The following is a 25,012-nucleotide window of genomic DNA, read 5'->3' as shown; positions in this document are numbered from 1 at the left end:
TCAACATTAATTTCCATTGAGATTCCCCTAGGCCTGTCTGATAAGGCAGGACCAAACGATAAACCATGTCCCTGTGCTTTGTGCTGGTCTTCTGAGGAAATTAAGGAGCAAAGGGAAAAAAAAATCCCTGGAGAAATTCTATGCAAATTCATCTTAGAGTCATAGACTAAACAGTGCTGGTCCTGTCTGCTCACCTCATCCACGCTGACTGCGATGCTGATCTACACTAATTCCATTTGTCTACATTAGGCCCATATCTGTCTATATCTTGGCTATCCAGGTATCTGGCCGATTCCTTTCGAATGGAGTTATTGTACCATGGACGAAACAAATATCTATTGAGGATGTCATGAACAGAGCAAGCACAAAAAGAAAAATAATGTATGAGATCATGAAAAGGCAACGTAACTTCATTGGACATGTGATTAGGAAAGAGGAGTTAGAATGCACGGTAATAATGGGAAAGATTGAAGGGAAGAAAGCAAAAGGAAGGCAAAGACAAATGATGATGGAGACAGCAGCCAGAGAACTGGAAATGAATACCAATGAATTGATCCACTTGACCCGAAACAGGAGAGTGTGGAACACGGCAGTCAAAGCTCAAACTGGGCATGGCACCTGATGATGAATTGTATCTGCCTACATCACCTCTCCTGGCAGGTTATTCCAGATGATCACCACCCTCTGGGTTTAAAATAAATAATCCTCAGATTTCCTTTAACTTTCTCCTACCACACCTTAAATCTGTGTACTTTTGTTCTCTCCTCTCCTACCCCGGGAAAATTACTCTATCTATTATATGTACGCTCCACATAAACCTCTGTAAGGTCATCCCTTAGCCTCCAGTGAGAATAGATCTAGCTTTTCCAATCTTTCCTTATTAATACTGTCCTCCATTCGGGGAAATGTCATGTAGTATAGAACAGTACAGCACACGAACAGGCCCACAATGTCTGCAGTGAATATGATGGACAAGTGCTTGAATTAATCTGCAGAGCTGTAGGGAAAGAAATGGGATAAAATTGAACAGACATTGCAAAGAGCCAACGGTGGGCCAAGGGCCTGAATTACCTTCCATCCTGTGAATGCCAATAATTTTATAAAGATGGAGAGGGAGAAATAATATTCACATTATTTATAGTCAAGATTGTTTAATGTCATTTCCTGTACCCAAGTGTAAATGAGAACAAAATAATTGTTAGTCTGGATCTGATACAGCACCAAAAAAAAAACAAAAGATAAAGAACACAATCATTTTTTTTAAAAACACAGTAAATGTACAGTACTGTGGAAAGATCTTATTTCTATATGGTTTCAGATCGTATGGCCTCCAAAGAGCCCTCATCTCAACATCATTGACGCTGTCTGGGATTACCTGGAGAGGGAGAGAAGCAAGCAAGATACCAAAGGCTGCCGAAGAACTTTGGCAAGTTCTCCAAGATGCTTGGAGCAACCTACCAGCTGAATTTCTTATAAAACTGCATTTTACCTAAGATAATTGATGCAGTTTTAAAGGTCACATCAAATATTGCTTTGATTTAGTTTTTACCATTTACTGCTCTTTAAAGTATTTTTTGATATTTAGAATCTTCTCATTTCATTATTTTTTTAAGTATTTTTGCTTTACAGAATTTTTTTACATGTGCCAAGACATGTACTGTAAATACATAAGATAGCTTATATACATAGATTGTACATCCATAAAGTGATGCTAGGCTCTACATAAGGTGACTGACAACAAATAATAAAGTAGTTGTGGAGTTAGTGAGTGGAGGTGTTGATCAGCCATACTGTTTGGGGTAAGTAACTGTTTTTGGGTCTAGTGGTCCTGGTGTGGATGCTTTGTAGCCTCCTCCCTGACGGGAGTGGGACAAACAGTCCATGAGCAGGGTGGGTAGGATACTTCATGATGTTACTGGCCCTTTTCTGGCACCTTTCTGTATATATGCCCTTGATAGTGGATAGGCTGGTGCCAGTGACTTGTTGGGCAGTTTTGACTACCCGTTGTAGAGCCTTCCTGTCCGCTGCTGTGTCGCTTCTGTACCAACCGGAAATGTAGCTTGTCAGGATGCTATCTGCTGCACATCTGCAAAATATCATGAGTACGGATGTACAAAGTTCAGCTCTCTTCAGCCTCATCAGAAAGTAGAGGCGTTGGTGAGCTTTCCTGACTGTGTTCTGGGACCACCAGAGGTTGTGTGTGATTTCGTAACAAGAGGATTATTCAGCCCATTTGGAAGTTATTCAATCCACTGTATTATGCTAGTTTTCTAAAAAGAACATTTAATTCATTCAATCTGCTCTTTCTTCAGTTCATTTCTGAACTTGAAGGTCTCTTTTAACTCCGTTTTGAAAGTCATTAATAAATCTACATTTATTCTGAGAGCATCCCAGATTTTAACAACTTGCTGCATAAAAATATATTTATTTCATCTTCTCCGTTTTTCTTTGACCAACTAACTTTAAGTCGCTATTTTAATCTCCTGCCCATGAAAACAATTTCTTCTTAATTACTGCATCAAAACACAGGAGAAACAGGTTTGAAAAGGGATGATGCGCAAATAAAATATTTAGCAAGTTTATTGATGTCATTGTGTTTGTTCACAGACCTTCTGGACACTGGTTTATTATGAATAAAATCTGGGAAAGCTACTTGAAATTAAAGTCAGGTTATTTGTGAATTAGGGATGTAAAATATGATAGACAATAAGAAAAAAAATACATTCAAACAATGAAATAAGAATAAGTGGGGACTTGCATATAAGGTACCTCAAGAAATATATCTGAGTCACTTTTTACAATTAATAGGCATGGTGCTTGACGATATCAACAGTTCAATGGTGTAACCTAATGAATTTTCTACCATTTAATCCCACCACTCTATGCTGGAATGCTCTACCTGAGGATAATTTTCTGGTTTTGGGAAGATCGAGATGTCATATGCCGCAGCAAAGTGGTTTCGGACTTCATGAAATTTTCCATATCGTTCTCGTTTTCTCCATTTGGCTCTTCTGTTTTGAAACCAAACCTAATGAATATAACAAAAAAAAAGAGATCAGTGATAATGATGGAGAAAGTTTAATAAAGCTATGCTTTTAAATATGTTCATGGCGGTGGTGGTGCGGGGTGTGTCTTCGGGGGATAATAGCCAAATACAAGGATATTGGAACTAGCTGGTTGGATGCTGTGGTTGGTATGGGACTTGTTGGGTTTCTCCTAATCTCAGTGCTGTCTTGTGCAGCCCTGTTATAAGTGAATCATAGCTGCAGTTAACTACATTAGAATGGTGACTATAGTGAAACAGTATTCATTGACCACGAGTACATAAATCTATTTTTCCTTCAATTGGTGCCAGCAATAAGTTTTGCTTTGTCTGCCAATATAAACCAAGATTCACTGAATCAATTCCCAACATAACTTTGCAACTCAATAACAAATGCTTTCTGGATTTCTCAAGCGATCTGGATTTGTTGAATGTCTTGCTAAGGGCATAAACCATTATCAAAGTGCAAAGTAAATCTGTCAAATGGGATGATAATCACATTGCGCTCAGAATAAGGATTTCACACATATGTCACAATTCTTCCTCTGACATTTCTAGCGAAAGTACAAACCCAGCTGAAAAATGAAAGATACTGTAATTGCTATTGTAAATAGATATTGTATCACTCTGAAATGCATCAAAGACATTTATATGCATTCAACAGTATTATTCCATTACTGGTGTTAACTAGGACATCTAATTTGAAATTTGGCAAGATCCGAAAAATTAGTAAGACGGCTTGTATTTTAATTTGGACTCTTTGAGGGAGGAAGGTCTAACTGCAGCGTCTATTGGAGCGACTCGGGTTGTATACACTGGAATTTAGAAGGATGAGAGGGGATCTGATTGAAACATATAAGATTATTAAGGGATTGGACATGCTAGAGACAGGAAACATGTTCCGGATGTTGGGGGGAGTCCAGAACCAGAGGCCACAGTTTAAGAATAAGGGGTAGACAATTTAGAATGGAGTTGAGGAAAAACTTTTTCACAGAGAGGGTTGTGGTTCTGTGGAATGCTCTGCCTGAGAAGGCAGTGGAGGCCAGTTCTCTGGATTCTTTCGAAAAAGAGTTAGATAGAGCTCTTAAAGATAGCGGACTGAAGGGATATGGGGAAAAGGCAGGAAGGGGGTACTGATTGTGGATGATCAGCCGTGATCACAGTGAATGCTGGCTCGAAGGGCTGAATGGCCTACTCCTGCACCTATTGTCTATTGTCTATCTGGAAATCAGGAGAACATTCTGTTCTTCCACTTTTTTTCCAAAAGAATCTTCAACAGTTCCCAGTTCCACTAGTTAAAGCTAACATTTAATGTTTCATCCCAAGGGTTAGTGTCAGCACGTCCTCCACAATGCAATGCAATGATAAACCAGATGATGTGTCCCATTCCTGGAGTTTCAGCACATGTAATTCTGGCTCAGAATTCACTGGATTGGCTACCATCTGGCAAAAACAGATCCTACAAAATTGTGGGCGCTGCGGTTCTATGACATTCTTCTATTCGCAGGGTAATTTCAACAGGAAAGCACAAAAAACTGCAGATAAACAGCAAATGTGTAAATGGGAGATCCTGAATGGATCACCAATAAATGCAAGAGATATTCTTGCATTTGGAATTTGTATCTGCTTTTATATCTCAGAATGTCTGAATGACTATCATTGTTTGTCTAATCAGTTGTCCCTCTCTGCAGAATTTATATACCTATCTTTCTTTGTGTTTATATCTCCCTACCTATGATTATATTTATTTACCTTCATACATTTACCTGTCCACGTAGCTGCAGCTGATTGTAACTGTGCCAGTCCCCATGAGTTAAACAGGTCTCTGTATATGCATGCACCTGTCACAGCAACTGCATCTGGTATATGCTGTGTTAGTGGATGGTATATATATTTCTTTCTCTGCATGCACTATATATTCACCTATTTCTCTGCCCATGCCTTTTTGTACCTGTGCTGACAGGTGTGTCATGTGTAAGTCAATGTGTGTGGGGTTGGAGAGTTCTTTTAGAGAGGCAGTAGTGTCATGGTAAACTGAACTTCTACACCCTTTATTCCTTCGAGTTTTGTGTAAACCTGAGGATCTGTGAGAGTATCTCATGAGTTTCCTGGCTCATCAGATTCTTGCCACTTCCTCTCATCTTTCTCCAGTAGAAACCTTTTTCTTTAGGCATACGGCTATACTTCACGAATTGCAACAAATTACTTTGCTGTTCTTACACAAAAATAAAGTTTACAAATGACTGTTGCCACTTCATTATAACTTTCTCCAGCGGACCACAAGCAATTCAAGTAAACCAGCCTCCCTATGATGCCAGTCTCAAGTCAGAGCTCAGTGGTGATTATCAAGAAGAAATGTCCAAGTTATACCATTACATCTAGGCTTAATCACCACCTTTCATCCAGCCCTACCTGAACTCTGGCCTCGGTGAGCTCAGTGCCCAGAGCCAGCTGTTCTCGAGCATACACATCGGGATAGTGAGTTTTCTGAAACACCTTCTCTAGCTCCTCCAGCTGATAACTAGTGAACGTGGTTCTGTTCCGCCGCTTCTTGTTCTTGCTGCTGGTATCTCCCTCGCTCCGTTCACTGGGAACCTCGTTTCCTGGGGGCTCTTTCAGTTTTCCACAGATTCTCAGCGGATCTTGGCGATCAGAGTCCATAAGTTGATAGTCAATGGATTTCGAAACCTTGATATTCAGTGCTAATGAAAAATAAAGGGAGTGTAAATTGAGGCTATTAAAAGAAAAAGATCAGGTTAGTGAACTTGTAGGAACTGTTACCTAGAAATTGAATTGAATTGTGCTTTTTACGAGCACTATCTGATGCGTGCTGATATAAACCAGAATAATCTACATTAGTGATTTTTTCTGGATATAATCACACCAATCACAAAACTGAACAGACAGTTGGAGCTGGTTTCCATCACAGAGTTTCTTTGCATCAGGTGTGCACCTAATCTATCTTTCTGACATGAACTGGAGCACCCAGATGCTGAAAGCGTCACCTGGCAACTAAAATAAAAATAGGAACACAACATACTGCATTCTACATTATGAGTTATCAGAACACTCAGTTTTAAATTGCACACTTCACAAGACAGCTTTGAGACTCATTGGAAAGTGCCAAAATGCCTAGACTATGATAAACAGTACTTTTTGGAGATTCTAACAAAGGAGGTGTAGTATATGTAGTATTGGTTGTAAAATAAAATGATGCTTTATGTCTGTCTCTTTACACAGCATGACTGCTCTTTGGATTACAACAGTATCCACAAAAGCTTCCACAGTAAGTCTGGATGAGTTAGTGTAATAAATAGAGTTCATTAGAACTCCTGAGTCTTGGCAGATTTGTTCAACACTTCAATCTGTACTCAAACAGGGAACATACTCTCAGTGGCCACTTTATTAGGTATAGGAGTGTACCTAATAATATGGCCACAGGTCTGGAACCTGGGGTGATCCTCTACTGCTGAATCCGTTTCAAGGTCCGACATGTTGTGCATATAGATAGATATATAGATAGATGAAGAGATAGACTTTTTGTTTTGTTTTTCACACCATTCTCTGTAAATTCTAGAGACTGTTGTGTGTGAAAAATTCCAGGAGATCGGCAGTTTCTGAGATAACTCAGACCACTTTGTCTGGCACCGACAATCATTCCATGGCCAAAGTCACTTAGATGACATTACATCCCTATTCTGATGTTTGGTCTGAACAATAGCTGAACTTCTTGATCATGTCTGCATGCTTTTATGCATTTAGTTGCTACCACATGATTGGCTGATTAGGTATTTGCATTAACAAGTGGTGTTGGTGTGTACCTAATAAAGTGGCCACTGAGTGCAGATAGCACACTGGAACATAGTTAAAGCCTGTGAAAGTTCAGGTTATAAGGGGAACTGAATGAGTCAATGAAAAGCACACCAAGTCTAAAAGCAGACCTCAGCTTCAGCGAGCGAGGACCAGTGGATCTAACAAAGTTTGACAAAATGACTGACCAGAGTCAAGCTGAATATATTGGAAAAATTCGATAGTTATTTTGAAAACTTGAGTAGCATTTAGTATACATTTGGAGGGAATGAGGATGGCTTAGCATACTAACAATATTATATAGGAAGTAAGAAAAAGATTTAAGAAACAGTACAAAGCCAAATGAAAGTAGAAAACACTTCTAAGTCAAAAGAATTGAATACCTATGCAATGATAATAAATTTATTAATGCTATCAATATCTCATTCATCAAGGTCGTTAAATTATTGTGGACCCTCTTAAATCCAACACCCTTGGAACTTATTGATATCTATAAATTACATACTGTGGTGAAAAACCTAGAGAAGCGATTGGAATTTGTATCATTGAGTTAAAAAGCTGGGTGGCCGTGTGAAATGTGAGGAGGACATTATGAGAATGCAGGGTGACTTGGACAGGCTGGGTGAGTGGGCGGATGCATGGCTGATGCAGTTTAATGTGGTTAAGTGTGAGATTATCCACTTTAGTGGTAAGAACAGGAAGGCAGATTATTATCTAAATGGAGTCAAGCTAGGAAAAGGGGAAGTACAACGAGATCGAGGTGTTCTTGTACATCAGTCACTGAAAGCAAGCCTGCAGGTACAGCAGGCAGTGAAGAAAGCTAATGGCATGCTGGCCTTCATAACAAGGGGAATTGAGTATAGGAGCAAAGAAGTCCTTCTGCAGCTGTACGGGGCCCTGGTGAGACCATACCTGGAGTATTGTGTGCAGTTTTGGTCTCCAAATTTGAGGAAGGACATTCTTGTTATTGAGGGAGTGCAGCGTAGGTTCACAAGATTAATTCCTGGGATGGCGGGACCGTCATATGTTGAAAGATTGGAGGAACTGGCCTTGTATACTCTGGAATTTAGAAGGCTGAGAGGGGAGCTTATTGAAATATATAAGATTATTAAGGGATTGGACACGCTGGAGGCAGGAAGCATGTTCCCGCTGATGGGAGAGTCCAAACCAGAGACCACAGCTTAAGAATAAGGGGTAGGCCATTTAGAACGGAGTTGAGGAAAAACTTTTTCACCCACAGAGTGGTGGATATGTGGAATGCTCTGCCCCAGAAGGCAGTGGAGGCCAGGTCTTTGGATGTTTTCAAGAAAGAGATGGATAGAGTTCTTAAAGATAGCGGAATCAAAGGTTATGGGGATAAGGCAGGAACTGGATACTGATTGTGGATGATCAGCCATGATCACAGTGAATGGCGGTGCTGGCTCGAAGGGCCGAATGGCCTACTCCTGCACCTATTGTCTATTGTCTATTAAAGAAATTATGGTGGCACAACACTTTCAGATTTTTCCAAGGTTGGGCACTGAGGCTTCAGTTTGCCTGGAGGTTTACAGATGAGCACGTTCAGTTAAGATTGCTATTGCTGCAGAAATGCTATTAAAGAAAGCCAGACAGTTCCTGTCCGTGGAAGAGGAAAATGAGTATGTTTATTCTGTTTAATCCGATGTGTGTGGCAATAGTGGCAGTTTAATATTGGGACTTGGATACAAAGGACAGGAAGCACTGTTCTCAATGGAGGGCAATCATTTAGTTCAACTCTGCCCATTAATGTTTCTAACAGTCTGAAAGACACAACACAAATTTGCAAGGACAGACAAAACATAAAGAGTGCAGAAAACATCAATTCATCAGTATTTACATACCAAAGAATCCATCTTAATATGCAATCACAGAGAGGTATTCCACAGAATTTTGATGTGAATCAAACCTATGACTTTAGATTTTAAATGACAGAAAGCATGAAAAAAATTTCAAGAAGATTATCAGAGTCAATAGCCAAAATCTTGAAACTTGAGTCGATATGAGTTTACTTAATTAGAAATTGAAGCGTACATGTAGTTCAGCTAACCAGATGCACTGTATTACGTACATATTTATTCAAAATGATGATAAACACTGGGCAACAAAGTGACATATATTGTTATTAACGATGTCAATATATAAAATTAAATTTGACTATAGCAGACAAAACTAAAGATCAATGTTGCTGGGTACAGAGTAAAAAAACACCCAGGTTTTACTAGGCACAGATAGACATAGAATGTTAATTCAGTACATCCTGGTCTGGAAATGATTTGGAAGTACACCCTGGATTTAAAGTATTATCAAAGGGCCATCTTCTTGACGATCCATCTGGCAAGATGCAAAACCAATCAACATAGATTAGGAAAAACTTCTTCACACAGAGAGTGGTGAATCTGTGGAATTCTCTGCCACAGGAAACAGTTGAGGCCAGTTCATTGGCTATATTTAAGAGGGAGTTAGATATGGCCCTTGTGGCTACGGGGATCAGGGGGTATGGAGGGAAGGCTGGTGCAGGGTTCTGAGTTGGATGATCAGCCATGATCATAATAAATGGCGGTGCAGGTTCGAAGGGCCGAATAGCCTACTCCTGCACCTATTTTCTATGTTTCTATATGCTAAGACCTGGACTAAAGGACTTGGAAGAGGACTGTACTAAAGAATGAACTAAAGGCGTCGACTTCCAGCAGTTTGGTGTATGAGCACTGGCCAATCAGTGATTGGAAGCATGAGAAGATGTAGCTCACCCAGATTTGCCGATTGAGTACATAAGACATCAAGTCGCAGTGCTTTGGTGTTTGAGAAGCAGCCAATCAGCGATCAAACCGATTGGCAAGAACAAATAAATATAAGGCAGGGGCAAGTGCTGTGGCCATTGTTGGAGCAGCCTTTGTTAGAGTGGACAGTGATTATTTGAGGCTCTAGCTGCAGCTTCTAACACTCCAGATTATGGTGTTAAAGCTGGAACTTAATGAAGTCCAGATCATTTGGCAGGCTGAAGGGGTGATAGACAGGACATATAGACAGGTAGTTACACCCAAGGTGCAAAGGTACAGGGCTTGGGAGACTGGGTGACAGTCAGGAAAGGGAAAGGGATTACATAGCCAGTGCAGAGTATCCTTGTGGCCATTCCCCTCAACAATAGGTGTACCACTTTCGATACTGTGGGGAGATGGCGGGGGGGGGGGGGCAATGACCTGTGGGGGAAAAGTCATAGTTGTCAGGTCTCTGGCACTGAGTCTGACTCTGTGACTCAGAAGGGAAGGGTGGAGAAGAGGCACATTGTGTTGAAAGGGGATTAATTAGTTAGGGGAACAGAAGGAGTTTCTGTGGACAAGAATGAGATTTCCAGATGGTATGTAGCCTCACGGGTGCCAGGGTCTGAGACATCTCTGATTGAGTGCTCAGTATTCTTAAGTAGGAGAGTGAGCAGCCAGAGGTCGTGATCCACTTAGGTGCTAATGACATGGGTAGGAAGAGTGACGAGGTTCTGCAAAACGAGTTCAAGGAGTTAGGTGCTAAGTTAAGGGGCAGGATATCTGGGGTTGTGATCTCAGGATTGCTACCCATGCCATGTGCTAATGAGGCCAGAAATAGGAAGATCATAGAGTTTAACACGTGGCAAAGAATATGGTACAGGAGGAAGGGCATCAGATTTTTGGATCGTTGGGCTTTCTTCCAGGGAAGGTGGGACCTAAATGCAAGAAACAGTTTACACCTGACCTAGAGGGGACTAATATGTTAGCGGGAAGGTATGCTGGTGCTACAGAGAAAAAAATTAAACTAGAGTTGCAGGAGACCAGAGTGCCAGAACAGATAGTGGAGTGGTTGTGGAGACAGATGTGAAGACCTCAGACAAAGTCAGGAATCAAAAGATTGAGCATGGTGCAACTAATGTCCTGAGATATGTATATCTCAACGCAGGAAGTATCGTAAGAAAAGCAGATGAGCTCAGGGCATGGATCAACACATGGAATTATGATATGGTAGCCATTAGTGAGCTTGGTTGCTGGTGCAACAAGACTGGCAGCTCAATATTCCGGGGTTTTGTTATTTTAGATGTGACAGACTGGGAGGGATTAAAGGGGGAGGGAGGGTGGCATTACTGGCCGGGAAAATGTCTTGGCAGTGCTCAGTCAGGACAGACAGGAAAACTTGTTTAGTAAATTTATGGGTGCAACTGAGGAATAAGGAAGGTATGTTGTCATTAATTGGATTATATTATAGACCATCTAACAGTCCACAAGAGTTTAAAGGAACAGATTCGTAGAGAGATCATAGACTTGCAAGAAACATAAGGTTGTAATAGTAAGTGCTTTTAACTTTCCACATGTTGACTGGGACTCACAGATTGTAAAAGGACTAGATGGGATAGAATTTGTCAAACGTGTTCAGGGAAATTTCTTTAATCAGTACCTGGAGGGTTCAACGAAAGAGAGTGTGATACTTGATCTGCTGTTAGGGACTGAGACAAGCAGATGACAGAAGTTCATGTAAGGGAACACTTAACATCTAGTGGTTCTAATGCCATTAGTTTCAAAGTAAATATGGAAAAGGATAGGTCTTGTTCATGGTTTGAGAGTCTAAATTGGAGGAGGGCCAATTTTGATGGTATCAGAAAGAATCTGGCAAGTGTGGTAAAGATAACAAGCTTACTGAACCTTGGTTTTGAAGAGATGCTCAAGCACTGGTTAAGATAAAAAAGAGGTGCATGGGAGGTTTAGGCAGGTAGGAACAAATGAGGTACTTATGGAGTGCAAGAAATGCATGAGAACCCTTAAGAAAAAAGTCAGGAGGGCTCAAAGAAGGCACAAGATCAGCCATGGTCACAGTGAATGGCGGTGCTGGCTCAAAGGGCCGAATGGCCTACTCGTGCACCTATTGTTTATTGTCTATTGCCCTTGCAGACAAGATGAAGGAGAATCCTAATGGATTCTATAGACTTGTTAAGAGCAAAAGGATTGCAATGGACAAAATTGGTTCTCTTGGAAGATCAGAATGATAATCTATGCACGGTGCCAGAAAAGATGGGGGAGATCTTAAATAGATGTTTTTGCATCTGTATTTACTTGGGAGTCAGGTGCAGAGTCTATAGAAGTGAGGCAAAGCAGCAGTGAAGCAGCAGATTACAGAGGAGGAAGTGTTTGCTGTCTTGAGGCAAATTAAGGTGGATAAATCCCCAGGGCCTGACAAGCTGGTCTCTCAGACACTGTGGGAGGCAAATGCAGAAATTACAAGGGCCCTAACAGAAATAATTAAATCATTCTTAGCTATGGAAGAGGTACCAGAGGATTGGAGGATAGCTAATCTTGTCCTGCTGTTCAAGAAAGGATCTAAAATTAAACCAGGAAATTATAGGCTGGTGAGCCCGATATCAGTAGTGGGAATGTTATTGGAAGTCATTCTAAGGGACCAGATATATGAGTACTTGGATAGACAGGGACTGATTAAGGATAGTCAGCATGGCTTTATGTGTGGTAGGTGATGTCTAACCAATTTAAAGAGTTTTTTGAGGAAGTTATCAGGAAAGTTAATGAAGTCAAGGCAATGAATGTTGTCTACATGGACGTTAGTAAGTCACTGGACAAGGTCCCACATTGGAAATTGGTTAGGAAGTTTCAGTTGCTTGGCATTCAAGATGAGGTATTAAATTGGATTAAACATTGGCTTTGTGGGAGAAGCCAGAGAGTGGTAGTACTGTAGATGGTTGCCTCTCTGACTGGAGGCTTGTGGCTAGTCAAGTGCCACAGAGATTGGTGTTGGGTCCTTTGTTGTTTGTCATCTATATCAGTGATCTGGATGATAATGTGGTTAACTGGATCAGCAAATTTGAAGATGTCACCAGGATTAGGGGTGTAGTGGACAGCAAGGAAGACTATTAGGGCTTGCTGCTGGATCTGGACTAGCTATGGAAGATGGAATTTCTTGCAGGCAAGTGTGAGGTGTTGCACTTCAGTAGGACCAATGAAGGTAATCTGACACAGTGAATAGCCGGGCACTAAGGAGTGCAGTGGAACAAAGGGGTCTGGAAATACAAGTCCATAATTCATTGAAAGTGTCGGCACAGCTAGACAGGGTCGTAAAGAAAGCTCTTGGCACATTGTCCTTCATAAATTAAAATACTGAGTACAGGAGATGGGATGTTATTTTGAAGTTGTATACAACATTGGTGAGGCCTAATTTGGAGGTCTGGGTGCAATTTTGGTCTCCTACTTACAGGAAAGATAGAAATAAGTACAGAGAAAACTTATAAGGATGTTGCTGGGTCTGGAGGACCTGAGTTATATGGAAAGATTTAATAGGTTAGGAATTAATTCCTTGGAATGTGGAAGATTGAGAGGAGATTTGATAGAAGTATATGAAATTATGAGGGATACAGATAGGGTAAATCCAAGGAACACACACAAAATGCTGGTGGAACACAGCAGGCCAGGCAGCACCGATAGGAAGAAGTACAGTCGACATTTTGGGCCGAGACCCTTCGTCAGGACTAACTGAAAGAAGAGATAGTAAGAGATTTGAGACTGGGAGGGGGAGGGGGAGATCTAAAATCCAAGCAGGCTTTTTCCACTGAGATTGGGTGGGACTACAGTCAGAGGTCATGGGTTAAGGGTGAAATATGAAATATGAATGGCTATGGTCTGGGTGCAGGTTGATGAGACAAGGTGGGTTAAATGGTTTGGCATGGACTAGATAATTTGAAGGGCCTTTTTCTGTGCTGTACTTTTCTATGACAATGAATCTGTGACTTGGAGCATCATGAAATGCTTTTGAAAAAATATTACAGTGTCTGGGCAACATTAATAGATCTGATTCCAAAGTTTAATAAAACTCTTCCAAGTGATTCTAAGGTCACTCTGAACAGTGCAATAGATGATGACCAGCATCTCTTACCTACAGTATATTCGAGGACCTGAGTGCAAGGTGACAGGGCCAAAGATCTTAAGGAAGCTTTGCATCGAATTCATGCTCCCAGCTCATGCTAGGGCTGTGAACCAAAGCTATTTGATGGTTACTAATTATAAAATTTTTGCATGCATATGCAATGTTTCCGTGAAGTTAAGTTCTTCTGCACTGTAATGGATTAGATGCTACAGGATTTCCTTTGTTTCTGCTGTAATCCAGAAGCCACTGAGTGTCACAGCTCTCAAAAACTACAGATGATTTAGGTTATACAGTCATAGAGCACTGAAACAGGAACTTCAGCCCATAAGTATAGTCCATGCTGAATGGTTATTCTGCCTCATCCCATCGATCTGCACCTGGACCATAGCCCTACATACCCCTCCCTTCCATGTACTTCTCCAAATTTTCTTTAAACGTTTCAATCAAATCTGCATCTACTCCTTCCACTGGCAGCTCATGCACACTTTCACGACCCTCTGAGTGAAAAAGATCCCCCTCAGTTTCCTGTTAAATATATGACATTTCACCCTTAACCTATGACCTCTTGTTCTAGTCTCACCCAAATCACCTCAGGGGAAAAAGCTTGCTTGCATTTTCCCTATCAATGTCCATCATAATTTTGTACATCTCGATCAAATCTCCCCTCAATCTCTCATGCTCCAGGGAAAAATGTACTAATCTATTCAACCTTCCCTGTAACTTAGGTTCTCAAATCCAGGCAACATCCTCGTAAATTTTCTCTGTACGTTTAGATTATTTAAAGATATTTTACTATGGAAAAATATAACTTTCTGCAAAAGGAGGTCGATCTATCTCGGGCCAAAAATAGATGTAAATGTACTGCACCTTGACACTACAACAAAATGCCCACAGACCAGAAAACATCATTCAGTTCATGACATTCCTTGACATACTAAAATATTGTGCCAATTTCTTACCACAGATTGCCACAAAGTAATCAAATCAGGTTTAATTACCATTCAACCACACATGCAAACAGCCGAATGAAACAGCATTCCTCTGAGGCCAAGGTGCAAAGCATACACAGCGAGCTCAAAATAGCAAGCCAAAAAAAAAGTCACGCAAAAAAAAGCCTCATATTGTACAAGACCCTGAGTGGCAGGTCCCTCAATTTGTTGGGTCAGTCTCTTGACAGTGTCCACTCACACAATCCAGCATGTCATTCCACCACTCAAACACTGGAGGGCAGCACCAACAGGAGAGGCTAGCCCCCAAATGAGCATGGATGCCACGCGCACTGCAGTTCCATAGGGTACTAAGGAAGGATTTCCCAGTCACATTTGAAGAAATTGCAATGCATTACATTCAAAAAGCTGCTGCCCTGTATATGAATGTACCTTCATTAGGTGGAACAATTCTGATGTTGGTAACACCGAATGCAACTAAACTTGATACTACAGATGAGATGAATTATTACAAATCGAGAATGGGTTACTTGTGGAAATTAGATGGTTACTCCTAGGGTATTTGAAAGATGAATCTTAAGGGAGTTCCATTAACTGTGTTTTGGCATGGTGCATATGACACATGTGTTTATTCATTAGTCTGGCATAGACTAAGACATAATTAAGAAAGTTAACTTGCCAAGTTTGTAGTGCCTAACCCCTGAGGATACCAGTTGAGACATAGGAGTATTTTGCAAGACTATGCTAAAGGGTCAGTGTTTACTTCTGCCAGATGAGATGACACTGCTTCATTATATCTGGACATAGAAAAGTTAAGCAGTGGAAAATGTGACTACTGGGATCAACCACCACAGAAAAGGGCCTTTGACCTACTATGGTTAATCTTTATGGCCTATGGTTTACCAAAAGATCCAGCATCAGACAAAGGGCCTATATTCTTCCCAATCAACTTAATGGCTTTATGTGCAGTAATGGCATTAAACAGTCTCACATTACCATTTCATCTGCTTCAGATGGAGAAGCAGAATAATTTTTCTGGAATGTGAAGCAGAATTTATGGAGACATTTAATGAACAACAAGCAGGACTGGTCTCTGAAGCAAAGAAATGTAATCTTGCAGCTGATGTGCAGGACCAATGCCCCGCTCTACCATGGGTTGCATGCAAGCTGAGAAATTAGTTCAGAACAAGGTTAAGCCTTGTGCAACCACACTAATAGAGGAAAATAATGGAGAGAACATGGTGTCAAAGATTACGTTTCCAACCAATACAGAAAGAAAAGGACTTAAGAGCGTGTGAGAAAGGGTAAATGTTGAGATTTCTTGGCCACTTTTGGACATTCAAATAGAATGGGAAAAGACATCGAAGTATATGGAACTAAGAAATACTTGCTGAAAGTTGACAATTTATATTTCACATACAGTAGATCATGTTCTATTTCCACATCAAACCCAAGATGTAAGATTAAGGCAACAGTTGCCTTATTACAAGCAATACTACATACTGTATATTACACAGTTTCCCACTGCATAAAAGAACTTCTATTGAAGAAGATGGGGGTGAGGGGTCACTCCCTCCAACAAGCAATCAAGTCCTTGTCAAATGCAGCAGAAGAAAGCAGCAATTGGATTTGGATTAAAAGGAAAGACAACAACTGGGCTGCAAGATGAAGACAGGAGGGTATGGAACTGAGGGGGGTGTATCTGGGACACCAGGTAGCACCGTTGAGCCCTCTGGAGACGTCGTGGGCTTATCAACGAAATGTCAAAGCAGGAGGGTGCCCACCTGATGACCCCGATGACGTACCTACCCTCCCTCCTTGTCACCACTCCAAGCCCACTGCCAACATCGAGAGTGCCAACTTACCATAGAGATTGAAACATCAAGTTCTAGTAGCTTCACTGTTACAGTGTTACAGACCTACATATACATAGACATTTAATAAGTTACATGTTCAACTGTACCAAAAAGTTTCTCAGTCTCTGGGATCTTCTTGATGATTTCAGTCTGATTGGCATCTCTCTCACATTTACTCTGGATGTTGGCTGAGTAGCCTATATTGTGTTCACTATAATCTCCCTCACATTTTCTTTAATTATTCTGAAGCTGCCTCTTATTCTTCTCTGATAATCTCTTCTGACATATTTTGTGCAAGATCTGGTTATTCAGCTGATATAGTTTGTATCTTCCACTGAGGCCAAGAGTATGAACACGTTGACAGAGGGGCACCAGGCTGGAGAAGGGGCAGGGAGGGTTCACCATCCTCATGGGAAAGAAGCACAGAGACACTCCCTTCTCTCAGCACAGTGTTCGGTTGCTCTCTAACTTGACACATGATTTGTAAAATTTCCTGAGTCAGGCAGGGAAAGCTATTATAAGAAACTATAAACACCAAAGATTTTGCAAATGCTGGAAATCCAGAGTAACACACACAAAATGCTGGAGGTGCTGGACTGTGTGACAACACTTGCAGGCTGCCCCCAGAACACCCATGGGTTTGCTGGTTGCTAATGTAAGCTTCACATTTCATTGTATGTTTTGATGTACAGGTACATGTGAAAAACAAACTTGAATCTTGTTTTCTGCAGCACTATGAATGTACACATATAAATGCTTTATCTCTGATACTCAACAAACCCTAAACTTTGCATTTCACCTTATCTATTGAAACTCGCAAAGGGACATCATAAACATAATAAATGGGTTATTTATCAAATATCATCTAATGAGCAGAAATGGATAGGGATGGAAGGAATGCCATATAGAATGGAAGGAAGTCCCTCAGCACAGATCCTACCAGAATGAAGCATACGGCCCTTTTTCTCAGAGACAACAGAGCACACATGAAGCGAATTAGTTACGTAGTATCTGAGTTGCTTGTTTGACTAAGGCCTAAGAAGTCCAATGAACATAACAGTTTCTTACACATGAGGGAAGGTTTCGGCCTGAAACGTTTACTCCTTTCTATACATGTTGTTTTCGCATATCAAAAGAAGTGAAATCTAATTTCTAGGCATGCATTTGTGATGTATATGAAACTATGACCTCAGTAGTTATAGGAAAAATTAGAAATCATAATGCATTGACAATATTCTTTTGTATGGAGGGGCCATTGAGACGTTGTCAAGTAGAACCCTTACATCGACCAGCACATGGTATTTGGAGGTGATTTTGGATTTACCATACCCTTAATCCTGCCCTTCAATCTGAACAATAATCATTAAAACAATCTCTGTGAGATCCAACTTGTTCTTCCCCATATAGGACACAAGTAGCTTTTCCTGACCTTTAGTGGAAAGAAACTGGCAAGGTCCATCCATTAACTGTTGACTCTCACATTACTGCTGTCCCTCTGCACATCTTCAACAGCATCCTACATCCTGAAGCTATATTCTTCCCCAGTCTGGCTGCCTTCCTCTAACAGTTATTACCCCTCAACCATCAGGCTCTTGAACCAGAGGCGGTAACTTCACTCAACTTCACTGAGCCCAACACCGGACTGTTCCCACAACCTTTGAACTCACTTTCAAGGCTCTTTATCTCAAGTTCTCAATATTTATTGCTTATTTATTTATTTTTTCTTTTCTTTTTGTATTTGCACAGTTTATTGTCTTTTGCACATGGTTGTTTGCCTGTCTTGTTGTCTGAGGTTTTTCATTGACTCTATGCAGTTTCTTTATATCTACTGTGAATGCCCAGAAGAAAATGAATCTCAGGTTTATATATGGTTACAAAAATGTATATTGTTAATAAATTTACTTTGAACTTTCAACTATGAGTCACAATTTAACATTGAATACTGTGCAGTAAGCCCATGGTGATCAGACTGTTAAAGATGATCTTACTGCATTTTGTGCTTTGCAAGAGTCAGTTTTATAGCAGCAGAAATCCCAGAACATTGTACTTTTGGAAGAAAGTGAACAAATGTCAACGCTGGCCACTTGCATTATTTGATGAAGATGTACAAGATCAAAATTATATAGGAAATACAGCACAGAAACAGGATTTACTGACCAATCGGTCCATGCCAAATATTTATGGTCCACTTAAGCCCCCTCTTGCCTTTCCTCACCTAATGTCTATTGCTTATTCTTCATATGTTTGTCTAGCTTTTCTAAATGGATCTCTCTGTTGTTGACCATCTCATGTTCTTTCAGTAAAGAACTTTCTTCAGAATTCACTATTGGACCTTTGGATAATTATCTCAAATTGATAGCCTCTTGTTATCTTCTTCCCCACAAGTGAAAGCATTCTCTCTGTCTCCATCCATCGAAAGTTGTCATGATTTTAAATTAGTCTTTGCATCACCTGGTCTTCCTTTCTCAAGAGAAGAGATACAGTTTCTTCACTATTTCCTGATATTCATTACCTCTATTCTGACACCATCATTGTATAAATCTTCTTCACCCTCTCAAAAGCTTCTATATATTGTTTCAAATATGGCACTCAGGACAGTACAGTAATGTGCCACAGTCTTATTTTTATATGATTTCAGACGGAATAGCCTCCACAGACCACTGATCACAACATCATCGAGGCTGTCTGGGATTACCTGGAGAGACAGAGGCAAGCAAGACAGCCAAAGTCTCCAGAAGAGCCGTGGCAAGTTCTCCAAGATGCTTGGTACAACATACCAGCCAATTTCTTATAAAAACTGCACGACAGTGTGGTAAAGATAATTGATGCAGTTTTAAAGGCAAAAGATGGTCACACCAAATGTTGATTGATTTTAGTCGCTTACTGCTCTTCATGGTAATTTTTTTGATATTTACATAGAAACATAGAAAATAGGTGCAGGAGTAGGCCATTCGGCCCTTCAAGCCTGCACCGCCATTTACTATGATCATGGTTGATCATCCAACTCAGAACCCCGCCCCAGCCTTCCCTCCATACCCCCTGATCCCCGTAGCCACAAGGGCCATATCTAACTCCTTCTTAAATATAGCCAATGAACTGGCCTCAACTGATTCCTGTGGCAGAGAATTCCACAGATTCACCACTCTCTGTGTGAAGAAGTTTTTCCTAATCTCGGTCCTAAAAGGCTTCCCCTTTATCCTCAAACTGTGACCCCTTGTTCTGGACTTCCCCAACATCGGGAACAATCTTCCTGCATCTAGCCTGTCCAACCCCTTTAGGATTTTATACGTTTCAATCAGATCCCCCCTCAATCTTCTAAATTCCAACGAGTACAAGCCCAGTTCATCCAGTCTTTCTTCATATGAAAGTCCTGCCATCCCAGGAATCAATCTGGTGAACCTTCTTTGTACTCACTCTATGGCTAGGATGTCTTTCCTCAGATTAGGGGACCAAAACCGCACACAATACTCCAGGTGTGGTCTCACCAAGGCCTTGTACAACTGCAGTAGTACCTCTCTGCTCCTGTACTCGAATCCTCTCGCTATAAATGCCAGCATAACATTCGCCTTTTTCACCGCCTGCTGTACCTGCATGCCCACTTTCAATGACTGGTGTATAATGACACCAAGGTCTCGTTGCACCTCCCCTTTTCCTAATCGGCCACCATTCAGATAATAATCTGTTTTCCTATTTTTGCCACCAAAGTGGATAACTTCACATTTATCCACGTTACATTGCATCTGCCATGAATTTGCCCACTCACCCAACCTATCCAAGTCACTCTGCATCCTCTTAGCACCCTCCTCACAGCTAACACTGCCACCCAGCTTCGTGTCATCCGCAAACTTGGAGATGCTGCATTTAATTCCCTCATCCAAGTTATTAATATATATTGTAAACAACTGGGGTCCCAGCACTGAGCCTTGCCGTACCTCACTAGTCACCGCCTGCCATTCTGAAAAGGTCCCGTTTATTCCCACTCTTTGCTTCCTGTCTGCTAACCAATTCTCCATCCACATCAATACCTTACCCCCGATACCGTGTGCTTTAAGTTTGCACACTAATCTCCTGTGTGGGACCTTGTCAAAAGCCTTTTGAAAATCCAAATATACCACATCCACTGGTTCTCCCCTATCCACTCTACTAGTTACATCCTCAAAAAATTCTATGAGATTCGTCAGACATGATTTTCCTTTCACAAATCCATGCTGACTTTGTCCGATGATTTCACCGCTTTCCAAATGTGCTGTTATCACATCTTTGATAACTGACTCCAGCAGTTCCCCACCACCAACGTTAGGCTAACTGGTCTATAATTCCCCGGTTTCTCTCTCCCTCCTTTTTTAAAAAGTGGGGTTACATTAGCCACCCTCCAATCCTCAGGATCTAGTCCAGAATCTAACAAGTTTTGAAAAATTATCACTAATGCATCCACTATTTCTTGGGCTACTTCCTTAAGCACTCTAGGATGCAGACCATCTGGCGCTGGGGATTTATCTGCCTTCAATCCCTTCAATTTACCTAACACCACTTCCCTACTAACAAGTATTTTGCTCAGTTCCTCCATCTCACTGGACCCTCTGTCCCCTACTATTTCTGGAAGATTATTTATGTCCTCCTTAGTGAAGACAGAACCAAAGTAATTATTCAATTGGTCTGCCATGTCCTTGCTCCCCATAATTAATTCACCTGTTTCTGTCTGTAGCGGACCTACATTTGTCTTTACTTTTCCTTTTTACATATCTATAAAAGCTTTTACAGTCAGTTTTTATGTTCCCTGCCAGTTTTCTCTCATAATCTTTTTTCCCCTTCCTAATTAAGCCCTTTGTCCTCCTCTGCTGAACTCTGAATTTCTCCCAGTCCTCAGGTGAGCCACTTTCTCTGGCTAATTTGTATGCTTCTTCTTTGGAATTGATACTATCCCTAATTTCTCTTGTCAGTCATGGGTGCACTACCTTCCTTGATTTATTCTTTTGCCAAACTGGGATGAACAATTGTTGTAGTTCATCCATGCAACCTTTAAATGCTTGCCATTGCATATCCATCGTCAATCCTTTAAGTGTCATTTGCCAGTCTATCTTAGCTAATTCACGTCTCATACCTTCAAAGTTACCCCTCTTTAAGTTCAGAACCTTTGTTTCTGAATTATCTATGTCACTCTCCATCCTAATGAAGAATTCCACCATATTATGGTCACTCTTACCCAAGGGGCCTCTCACGACAAGATTGCTAATTAACCCTTCCTCATTGCTCAAAACCCAGTCCAGAATAGTCTGATCTCTAGTTGGTTCCTCGACATGTTGGTTCAAAAAACCATCCTGCATACATTCCAAGAAATCCTCTTCCTCAGCACCTTTACCAATTTGGTTCACCCAATCTACATGTAGATTGAAGTCACCCATTATAACTGCTGTTCCTTTATTGCACACATTTCTAATTTCCTGTTTAATACCATCTCGAACCTCACTACTACTGTTAGGTGGCCTGTACACAACTCCCACCAGCGTCTTCTGCCCCTTAGTGTTACGCAGCTCTACCCATATCGATTCCACATCTTCCCGGCTTATGTCCTTCCTTTCTATTGCGTTAATCTCTTCTTTAACCAGCAACGCCACCCCACCCCCCCTTCCTTCATGTCTATCCCTCCTGAATATTGAATATCCCTGAACATTGAGCTCCCATCCTTGGTCACCCTGGAGCCATGTCTCTGTGATCCCAACTATATCATAATCATTAATAACAATCTGCACTTTCAATTCATCCACCTTATTACGAATGCTCCTTGCATTGACACACAAAGCCTTCAGGCGCTCTTTTACAACTCTCTTAGCCCTTATACAATTATGTTGAAAAGTGGCCCTTTTTAATGCTTGTCCTGGATTTGTCGGCCTGCACTTGTACTTTTCTCCTTAGTACTTTTTGCTTCTACCCTCACTTTACACCTCTCTGTCTCTCTGCACTGGTTCCCATCCCCCTGTTGTGAACTAACCTCCTCACGCCTAGCCTCTTTAATTTGATTCCCACCCCCCAACCATTCTAGTTTAAAGTCATCTCAGTAGCCCTCGCTAATCTCCCTGCCAGGATATTGGTCCCCCTAGGATTCAAGTGTAACCCGTCCTTTATGTACAGGTCATGCCTGCGCCAAAAGAGGTCCCAATGATCCAAAAACTTGAATCCCTGCCCCCTGCTCCAATCCCTCAGCCATGCATTTATCCTCCACCTCATCGCATTCCTACTCTCACTGTCGTGTGGCACAGGCAGTAATCCCGAGATTACTACCTTTGCGGTCCTTTTTCTCAACTCCCTTCCTAGCTCCCTATATTCTCCTTTCAGGACCTCATCCCTTTTCCTACCTATGTCATTGGTACCTACATGTACCACGACCTCTGGCTCCTCACCCTCCCACTTCAGGATATCTTGGACACGATCAGAAATATCCCGGACCCTGGCACCAGGGAGGCAAACTACCATCCGGGTCTCTGGACTGCGTCCACAGAATCACCTATCTGACCCCCTTACTATCGAGTCCCCGATCACAACTGCCCTCCTCTTCCTTTCCCTACCCTTCTGAGCTACAGGGCCAGACTCTGTGCCGGAGGCACGGCCACTGTCGCTTCCCCCAGGTAAGCTGTCCCCCCCAACAGTACTCAAACAGGAGTACCTATTGTTAAGGGGCACAGCCACCGGGGTACTCCCTATTACCTGACTCTTCCCCTTCCCCCTCCTAACCGTGACCCACTGATCTGCCTCCCGTGGTCCCGGTGTGATCACCTGCCTTCCACTCCTCTCTATCACCTCCTCACTCTCCCTGACCAGACGAAGGTCATCGAGCTGCAGCTCCAGTTCCGTAACGCGGTCCCTTAGGAGCTGCATCTCAATCACTTGGCGCAGATGTAGACGTCCGGGAGGCTTGGAGACTCCAGGGCCTCCCACATCCGACACTGAGAACAGCAAACTGCCCTCACACTCATACTGCCCCTCTCCTCAAATAACAGTGGTATCATCAAACTCAGAAATTATACACTTAGTTCCAAAGTCTAAATTGTTAGTGTAAATTAAGAAGAATGGTGAACCTTCATAGAGAACTACAGCCCACCTACGCTACTGTGAATCTCAGTATGGAGTGGAGTTAAGGAAGGCTCCATCATGACTACATCCTTTATCTGATTTCACCACAATGCAGCATCCCATTTCCAAAATGCTTCTCACTAGGATATATGATGAATGAATAAACTATAGGATGAATGAGAAACCACATAATAATCATTCCAAAACCAGGCTCATTCCAATCTCAACAATCAAGAGGCATTCTGTAAGATGCATTTGGAGGACAAGCTCCAATTCCATCACCAAAATGTCTGGAAAACTAAACCTCACATTAAATATCTGCAAAACAATGACCGACAACTCTCTGCTCCCTCATAATAAATAGCCGAAAGAGAAAGGTGTACAACATTTTCCTCATTGTGGGAACAATTCTCAGTGAAGGCACACACTAATGATGAAACTCATCACTACTGCAATATCCTGGAACTGCCTTTGCATCTCAGGAAAACAGTGTAGAGAGATTAAGACCTCAAAGCAGCACAAAGTTCATGTTCTATTTGACAGCAACGATTCCCACTTTTCAGACACTACTGAGTCATTGACCATTTACCAACAGGTGCCCATTACATTGGGGAAGTACCAAAGGTGCAGTCTTCACAAACTCTGACTGGTTGGGCAAGGAAACCAGTGTTAGTTTTAATTTACAGTATTTAGAGATAAAGCACAGAGTAGGCCACATTGAGCCGCCCCACCCACTGATTTAACCCTAACCTAATCACAGGACAATTTACAATGACCAATTAACCCACTAACCAGAATGTCTTTGGACTGTGCGAGGGAACTGGAGAACCCAGAGGAAACCCACGAGCACACGGGAAGGAACATACAAATTGAATTCCAGAGGTCGCTGGAACTGAACTCAGAACTCCGAAACCCTGAGCTGTAGTAGCATTGCGCTAATGGCCACGCTACCCTGGTACTCTGTTGAGCCAACATTCCCAACTTTGATAACACTGATTACACTTAGCTGGCTTTACCAGCTAAACAATCAGCCTACTCCAAGCTCCATCAAGACACCAGATTACTCAGAGGTTCTTGGTAAAAAAAAAAGGTGTAACGTCCTTATTGATTCATGGCGACCTCTGGCCTGTGACTGATCAAAAGGAGAAGAAACATTCAGGATGATGCGGAGAATCTCGAACCTCCTTGTATGGGGCACACAGAAGTCCAACAAAGATAGTGGAAGCAAAATCAGAATCAGATATGTGTCAGGAAATTTGTTAACCTCACAGCAACAGTTCAATGCAATACATAATATACAAGAGGAAAAATATATATACAAATAAATAAACCAATCAATCAATTACAGTATATCTATATTGTATAGATTAAAAATCATGCAAAAA

General features: G+C 41.5%; 1 protein-coding gene across 3 annotated transcripts in view; it reads right to left on the bottom strand.

Annotated features, from left to right (window-relative positions):
• Positions 1–25,012, bottom strand: part of alx3 (ALX homeobox 3) — a 73,620-nt gene that overhangs the window by 21,993 nt on the left and 26,615 nt on the right. For 2 of the 3 annotated variants that reach the window (XM_063066461.1, XM_063066458.1), the window contains exons 2-3: positions 5,456–5,745; positions 2,900–3,028 (exon numbers count right to left, since the gene is read on the bottom strand). In XM_063066461.1, the coding sequence (XP_062922531.1) occupies positions 2,900–3,028; positions 5,456–5,745 (419 nt within the window). The remainder of the gene's footprint in view (positions 1–2,899; positions 3,029–5,455; positions 5,746–25,012) is intronic. The other variant, XM_063066459.1, reaches the window with a different exon arrangement.

The sequence above is a fragment of the Mobula hypostoma genome, chromosome 13, assembly GCF_963921235.1.
Source record: "Mobula hypostoma chromosome 13, sMobHyp1.1, whole genome shotgun sequence".
Lineage (NCBI taxonomy): Eukaryota > Metazoa > Chordata > Chondrichthyes > Myliobatiformes > Myliobatidae > Mobula > Mobula hypostoma.
Note: the sequence above shows the minus strand (reverse complement) of the source record. Positions and strands in the feature narration are given on the sequence as shown.